The sequence below is a fragment of the Engraulis encrasicolus genome, chromosome 19, assembly GCF_034702125.1.
Source record: "Engraulis encrasicolus isolate BLACKSEA-1 chromosome 19, IST_EnEncr_1.0, whole genome shotgun sequence".
In the NCBI taxonomy this organism is placed as follows: domain Eukaryota; kingdom Metazoa; phylum Chordata; class Actinopteri; order Clupeiformes; family Engraulidae; genus Engraulis; species Engraulis encrasicolus.
Genome location: NC_085875.1, coordinates 19120702 through 19129242, shown reverse-complemented (window position 1 = coordinate 19129242; position 8541 = coordinate 19120702). Strand labels below are relative to the sequence as shown.

The following is an 8541-nucleotide window of genomic DNA, read 5'->3' as shown; positions in this document are numbered from 1 at the left end:
ACAACCAATGAAGGTGCGAGACCAACACTAATGGAGACACCATGCTGAAACATTAGCCTTTCAATACAAATGTTTGAGTTCCTCTGGTGATCCTCCTTACAATAGTTGAACTAAGTTCTCTCCCGCACAGGTTTCTGAGGGACATGTGGAGTATATACTCTTTTTTTTCTAGGGTGAAACGCACCACTTGCCATGCCATGTGCTATACTCATACCCCACTGAGGAAGTTTGATAGAGCACTCTGTAGTTGTCAATCACCAACACTTCTTCATATTGCTGTATGTGAGATGACAGCATCAGACTGTTTTGTCTGTATTCCTTCTCATAGAATATTTCTTTACCGTTTTATCTGACTGACATTAATCCCTTATCTCAATCAGAAGGTCAGTATGTCCTAACATTATATGTTAATTTCAGTCTTGCTTAATCTTCCACCCCCGTATCAAGTCAGAAGTCTATTTGATGTTATCTCCATCCCGAATATGTGTCACGTCTAAATGCCTCCAAAGAGAAGTATCACCTCTCTCTCTCTCTCTCTCTCTCTCTCTCTCTCTCTCTCTCTCTCTCTCTCTCTCTCTCTCTCTCTCTCTCTCTCTCTCTCTCTCTCTCTCTCTCTCCTAGTAATCTGTCTTCTTACAAAGGCTGCATTTACTTCAAAGACGGCTCTCTTGACCTTGGACCTTAGAAATCTGAGAAATAAAGCATATCTTGCAACTGCCATATCAGAACAAAAAACGCTATAAATCTCTTGCTACTCGTGCCACAGACTATCTCAAGAGAGATATTTGCTCCAAAACTGTTCTTAAGTACGTTTTGACATTGCATTTATGTTTCAACTCTACATATGAAATGTTTATTTTAGCAGCACATGTTGGCAGTTAAATTAAGCATTGCTTTTTCTGTTATTTTCTTCAAACAAGGATTATGTTACAAGAGGCTGACACTTCAGGACTGGATTTCCCTTGCATCATTTGAAAATGAATAAAAAGCAAGACAGGTCGACATAAAAAGTGATGTCATGCAGGTGCTGATTGCAGAAAGCATAGGCTATGGACCTCACAAAACAAAAACTGTTCCCTTTGTCTCTTGTATGTAACTGTTGAGGTATCGAGAGACTGTGCCGACCCTGAACTGAGTTCCTCTGCACTACAGCTGCCTTCCCAGTCATTTGTCTTCAGGTCGATATACAGACAGAAAGACCAAGGCGGTGCTGGCCACAACAAGCAAATGGACAATATTTGATTTCACAGTTACAGTGCACTTTAGTCTTCTCTCCCTGTGGCATTCATTAGGTACAGTGTGACAAACTATGTAATAACATGTAACATCATTTACTTGCACTGTACCTTAGAATTAGGTTTTAAGGTTAGATTTTAGGATTAGGGTTAGGATTAGGCATGTGGAGTGTAAGTACACAATATCATACGCTGACACATGTAGACACACTAAAGACGAAACCATGAAATAAAGTGTGGCCGACTTCTCTAAACCAAACAAAACCATTTCTGTCTTGGTGAGAGATATTGTGTCGAGTTGACCCTGAACTGCCCTGCCTTACAGCTGAGCTCCACTCCCTCGTCTCCTGTTTGGAATTTGCCTCGCCTCCCTCTCTCCTCCACACCAGCCAGGCTATTATGTCTTCTCTGTCTGTTGTACTATGTCCATTTCCGCCCTACATTTCTCTCCCCAAATCCTGAGGGATGCTGCCTCAAGAACAAACAAACAGACAAACAAACAAACAGACCTACAGTGAACTTAGCAAAACTGCCCAAAGTACGAAATAGTTCTAATAATAGTTGTAATACTTTGTTTGTCAAGTTGTTTGGTGAGATTTAGTGAGATTTGCTGGGACTTAGTGATATTTAAAAGGTGGATTTAGTAATGGGGTATAACTTTAATCAAGCTTAGTACTCAACCACTTAGTGGACTCACTGAAGAATAACTCTGGTGAAACACATCCAAGCTTGAAAGTGTGTGTGTGACTGATTCAGTAAACTGTAACAGTCTGATTGTTTGGCTGCAGGTCACTGTCAACATTTCCACATTTTGTAGCAGGAATGTGCAAGCTAGGGAGGAGCACAGGCAACATGTCCAAATGATCTGGCCGACCGTGGCGGCAGCAGCCTTGGCCTTGCTGAAACTTGTCCCGGAGTGACTGTACAATGCGTGTACAGTGTGTGTGTGTGTGTGTGTGTGTGTGTGTGTGTGTGTGTGTGTGTGTGTTTGTACTCACCCGGGGGATGCTCCTGGCTCCTGTGTCAAGACAGCTGTTTTCATCATTTTGAAAAGCTGCACTCGCTCCTGAGATCCAAAGTTCCTGAGTTCCAAAGTTCCCGAGTTCCAGAGTTCCTGCAATCCTGAATTCCTGCGTTCTTGAGTGCGGAACGCGTCAAACACTCTTACAGCTCCAGAAGCGCAGGGAGCGCTCCTCCATCTCTCTCTCTTGTCTTTTCCCTTGACCTCCTTTCAGCTGTGTGTGTGTGTGTGTGTGTGTGTGTTTGTATGTGCGTGTGTGTGTGTAGTATCTCTCTGAGCCCCCTCCCGTTACTTAGTCTGGTCCGACACGCAGATGGGAAAAAGAAGCAACAAGTCCAGTTATGAAGTTAACAAAAGTTCTCTCATTCTCCCCGTCTCACTTGTCTTTTCTATTCTAAACTCTACTCTCTATACTATGCCGGACTCTACATGTCTGCCTCTCTATTTTCTCAACCATTCTTGTGTTTCAACTTCCTGCCTCAGTGTGAGTGAGAGAGAGAGAGAGAGAGAGAGAGAGAGAGAGAGAGAGAGAGAGAGAGAGAGAGAGAGAGAGAGAGAGAGAGAAGCGGTGTTGTCAGGAAGAGGCAGTCCGGGGTGGTCAGCCAACCCCCCTCCCCCAAAGCTCTGAAAAAAATCCCTCAACAGGCAAGCCTGTCTCTCTGCACCCCCCTCCCTCACTCTCTGCGAAAGTCCTCCTCCAACACATATGAAGAAATCCTACACCCTCTTCACTTCCTCTTTCTCTCCTATTTTTACATTTAAATTGAAAAATGTTTGTTGTCATCTGTTTTTTTTAGTTGTTGTTGCTATGTGTGCATTAACCAGCGTTGTGTTGGGTTGCTCTGACGTAGCTCTGGATATGTGTGTTAAAGACGTTGCTGAATAAAGCCCTCCTTCTCACTGCTCCAATCCCCGCCCCTCTATCTGATGTGAACTTAAACAAATCCAGATGACGCCCCCTTTAATGGGGGAATGTGGGCCAAGCATATGGTTTGTCTCACCCCCCTTTCTCAGCCATGAAGAAGACATTTTTCACTCATTTTCTATCGTTTCTCTCTCTCTCTCTCTCTCTCTCTCACACTCTGCTGCACCTACAACTACATGTATTTTCACTGATATACAACTGGCACGCATTGGAATCATGAAAAACTTTGACTTCAACTCAAACCACTTCTTGCACTGCATTCTTGCATAAACATTTACAAAACAGTACAAACACTGTGCGTGCAGGCTGCAAATACTCACACACGTACCATATGTAAGTCACAAGTTCTGCTACCACAGTAGTATAAGTGTCAGTGTCTTGGAATTCACAGTACAGCTTACGTTGCTGTTTCAGCTTAAAGTCTCCTCTTCTTCCTCCTCAAGCAGCTCAGGCAGTAGGAATGCTTCTTGAATTCAGCTCGGTCTTATTTGGCCATCCTCTCTACCTCTGTGGTCGGTCGAACAGACCCTGCTTAGGCAGTCTATCTCCTGCTGCGTAAAATGGTTAGTGAAGTAGTTTCTTTGCATTGGCTGTCGGTGTTTAGTTTGACTTGTGACTGTTTTCCACCGTCTCTATTTTCTGTATGAAGCTTTTTATCCACATCATCACACTGCCATCCATCAACTGTATGAGAATCTGAAGCAGCTCTGCAAAAGGTATGACTATAAATAGGTTTAGTGAAAGATATTCGGAAGGCAATGCAGTCACAAGTTTGACAGGAGGTTTCATAAGTACCGGTATTTAACAGAACTTTCCCCACTCTATAATGCCTTTTATGAGCATGTCGTTATGAAAACGTGTTAACACTGCAGTCCTGGACCACACATGGATTAACTTACACGAATCCATCTGCATTCACTCGAGTGCGCTTATGATGAAGATCCAGAAGAAAAGATGTAGGCCTACCTGAAGACATACAAATGAAACATGATCAGAACAGTACATCTTATTGTTTTCTGTCCTTGTTAAATCCAAAAGAGGAAGGGTCCAATGGCATCATTGGGATGGCACATAGTATGTGGTGATGGCATTATAGTGAAGCATGTTTAATCACACCCTATGTTATATAGACCAGTGTGGTAGAGAAAACATAGCTACTGTATGTTACACACAGGCATGGAATAACAGAGAAAGCAATGAGGAGAAGGTGAAAATTGGGCAACTCATTGCTCAATGAAAAATATATCAGAAGAAAAGTTGCAAGTCAAACATCACTGGGTAGCATTGTTATCGCATTAGAAACAGCATCAGATAAGAATAGCACGTTTGGGTAATAGGTTGGTAGGTGTCCTTTAATGTCTATTGGCATGGCCATTAGGCAAAACATCATCCTCATGTTTCAAAAAGAACAAACCGTTGAGTGTATCCAAAACTAGAAAGTGATTGTGTTTTTGTACAAACCCCAACTCCGATGAAGTTGGGACGTTTGGTAAACAGTGAATAAAATCAAAATGCTATCATTTTCAAAACATTTAATCTATTCATTAGATGGAGAATAGTGAAAAGACAACATATTAAGTGTTAAAACCGAGAAAAAATATTGTTTTGGGGGACATATGTACTCATTTCTAGTTTGATAAATCCAACACGTCTCAAAAGAGTTGGGACGGGGATCAGTGAAATTTAGTAAACATCCAAATAAGATAAAACAACAAAGAAGAACATTTCAAAATGAATTGTACTGACGGACAATATAGGTGTCCAGGTATAAGATCATCACAGAGAGGCTGAGTCACTCAGAATTAAAGATGCAAAGGGAATAATTACCATAGTTATTACATACATTTTTGAATTCCCTTTGATTTACCACGATTGAGTGTATACAAGACATATTTTTGTTAATAAAATCATTGTATAGGTTCATGACATCATGAAATATATATTGGCTGTAGTCTCACTCTAATTCCTGGAGTGCTAGAGCTATTGAAAATTTACCATATTAAGAATGCTTAATGCATGAAAATGATACAGGGGTGTAACATTCTCCTAAGCACCTGAGCTCACTTGAAATAGACCCAGAAGACATGGGAAACTGTCCTCAGCAGAAGTTGTAGAAGTCCATTCTTTTTGACAATAATAGAGCATTGCACATCCTGTGCTACAGTAAAAATGGACCATCCAACTTGTGTTAGTGCTAGCTTCAAAAGTCAGCCTCCATGATGGCATGCGGGTGCAGTAGTGCATTGGTTAAGATGTTCTCACTCATCTGTAGAGTTAAATACAGTGCTGAATGGTATAAATGGGTTTTAAACAGCATGAAAAGCCACTCATGCATTATATTTTGAAGGGAGATCTTCGATTACTGCCACATAGTAAGGTCAAATTGCATTCTCTACTATGTTTTAACAGTTTGGCTCCATCATAAGGACCAGCAGGTGATAAAATGGTGGGTTTTTGGTCAAGACCTGTCACACTGTAAGCACTACAGAAAGGAAAACATTGCAAAACATGACAAGGAATACACCCACCATTTAAGCTGGTGAAATCATGTCCAAGATAGGAATTAACACTGTTTTTTATATAAAATCATCTCATCGGTTAATGTATTTAACTGTTAAGTGTTGTCTTTTGTTTTGTTTTTAGTCTTCCTCGACATTTGCTGCCATTTATTGTCCCCGTCCCAACTCTTTTGAGACGTGTTGGATTTATCAAATTAGAAATGAGTACATATGTCCCCCAAAACAATATTTTTTCTCAGTTTTAACACTTAATATGTTGTCTTTTCACTATTCACCATCTAATGAATAGATTGAATGTTATGAAAATGATAGCATTTTGATTTTATTCACTGTTTACCAAACGTCCCAACTTCATCGGAGTTGGGGTTTGTACACTGTAAAACTGTGAAGGCTCTTTAAAGAACCTTCTGTTGTATAGTGAGGGAACCTAAAACTTCTCTGAGGAACCCTAAACGTTCTTCAAAGCAATTTGAAGGGAAAAAATGAAGAAAAACCTGCGGAGGTTCCAAGAACCAACTTATCATATTCTACAGGTTCCTCCACAATGGCAAACTGATGGTTCTTCAGGGAGAACTTTCTATACTTTTTTACACTGTACATTTTCAACACAAGCAAGTTAAGTCAATAGTTTTTTACAAAGTCCTTTTGTGTTCTCGTGTCAGTTTGAAAATCTGGAATTTGGAAATGCAGTTGCTGTGTTTAGTCTTTGCAGGACAATAGCTTAGTCTGACAGCGGCTATTGAAGACCGAGCAATGTTGTACTTATCATTATAATCATAAGTGATACTATCTTGTGGCTACGTCTCCGCTTAACAACAATGCAGTGCACTGTGCTTTCGGTTTCGGCTCTGTACCTGAACAGTAGTGGCAGCAGTGCATGTGGAAGCCTTGCATCAGGTCTTGTGGAAGTAGGTCTAGGGGCTGGTGAACAAGGTCTCTAGTGTTGGCTGCTTTACATCGGGGCTGACTCTCTACTCTGTTCTACAGTGACGCTTCAGAGAACACCGGCCCAGCTGCTTCCTGTTATGGTACTGCCACTTCCACAAAAGGAACAAGGCTGTGAAAAATGATGAGAGACACTGATCATTTAAGTTTAGAGTGTATGTCCTGTGACATGTACTGTCAGTATACATTTGTGTAAATTATACTTCAGGAACTCGGTTGCAGCATATGCAGAAATGTTCTTTTTCCCCACGTAAAGAATAGGTCTTCTGTAACCATTCACGAAGACAGGGCTGCTGACAGCTTTGGCTGGGCCCAGGACAAAGTCATCTGAATGGGACCCCCACACCCAATACATGGAACGTAATGAGAACCCAATACTGGGTCCCCCTTCTCTCTGGGCCCTGGACAGCTGACTCCTTTATCCCCCACCCCACCCCCTGTCAGCTTCCCTGCATGAAGATGCAATCTTCAACACAATGCCAATGGCATTTGAGTGTAGTTTAAGGCCGGCCGCACACTGGCTCCGACAGCACTGTGGCGCACTTTTGCTTCCGAGAGAATTCGGACCCCCAAACCCAATTTCACACGAACATTGCATTGATAGTCAATGGGCGGCGCCGACAAAATAGAACTTGTCTCTCTCGGACATCGGCGCCAGTGTGCGTGGTTCTATTGAAAACAATGGAATCGAATTTTAGCTGAGCAGTGCTCAGCACTTTGTTGGAGCCGGTGTGCGGAAGCCCTAATTCTACAACTAACACTGATATGCACTTTCAACAGTTTCCACGTGGAACTCTCCACTCTTCTGTCTCTCCGCCACTACCACTATGGAGAGGGGAACAAGGCCTACAGTACCAGACTGCAAGAGAGGAGGCAGGAGGGTGAGAAGAGGAAAAAAACCTGAGTCACCCATAACTCCTCCTCTCCTTCCTTCTCTCTCTCTCTCTCTCTCTCTGACACAGGGCTCACTCTTTCCATCCCATTCCCAGCTACTGCTCTGCTCAGCGGAAAATCATTTCAGCTGCGGCAGCATCTGAAGGGATATTCTTGGTTTCTTCAGTGGTCATGAGTTCTTGGAACGATGCAAAATGAAACGAAACTGAACTTATAATTATTATTACTTTTTCATTTCTCTGGATCATCTTCCACCTCCTTGAAGGAGAGCAAGCATTCCTGTGAATGTGGCCTGCTTAGTCAATTCCAAAAAACTCTTCCAGAACCAGACTTGTATAAAGCAGTAGAAGTACTCTTACAAATGTAAATATAACACTAGAGTTATGATATTACATTGGTTCAACTTTGTAATGTCATATTACTAGTGTTGTAATTACATCTGTAAGAGTACTCCTACTTCTAACAACTCTGTCCAGAACTTTGCTCTTACCCTCAGAGTTTCTTCAATGTGGTGATAAAAAAGAGGAATCATCTGAAAGTTATTGCTCCTCCAACACTGAGTGAGCAAAGCAAAGGATACAGCGCAAGGAACTGGACTTGTCTTCAAAACTACTGATAGTCTTCATATCTAAGAAATGTGTCTCTGTCGACTTCTATGACATGATTGAATGAGAATCTTCTAAAAGTAAAAGAAGCCACCCAAACAGAGGAAACAACCTATAGACAAGTGTTTCCTAAACTAGGAGCGTGCCAAAATGGGTACGCGAGCACACAGCAGGGGGTACTTGGAAAAAAAGTTGATGATAACGAATGTATAGAGCAGTGTTTCCCAACCTTTTTTGTCTTGCGTACCCCCTAAGTATCTTAGTTGTGCCCTGAGTACCCCCTAATTCATGTTCTATATCGTTTCTCTGTCCTGATGTGACTGCTCCATACATTTGTTACAATAATAACATTTTTACAAGTACCCCCTGTGGTGTGCTCACGTACCCCTAGTGGTAC

General features: G+C 41.8%; 1 protein-coding gene across 1 annotated transcript in view; it reads right to left on the bottom strand.

Annotated features, from left to right (window-relative positions):
• Nucleotides 1–2829, bottom strand: part of rin3 (Ras and Rab interactor 3) — a 33522-nt gene extending 30693 nt beyond the window's left edge. The window contains exon 1 of the mRNA XM_063183759.1: nt 2234–2829. Within this exon, the coding sequence (XP_063039829.1) occupies nt 2234–2280 (47 nt within the window). The 5' untranslated portion in view covers nt 2281–2829. The remainder of the gene's footprint in view (nt 1–2233) is intronic.
• Between the last annotated feature and the right edge of the window lie 5712 nt (nt 2830–8541).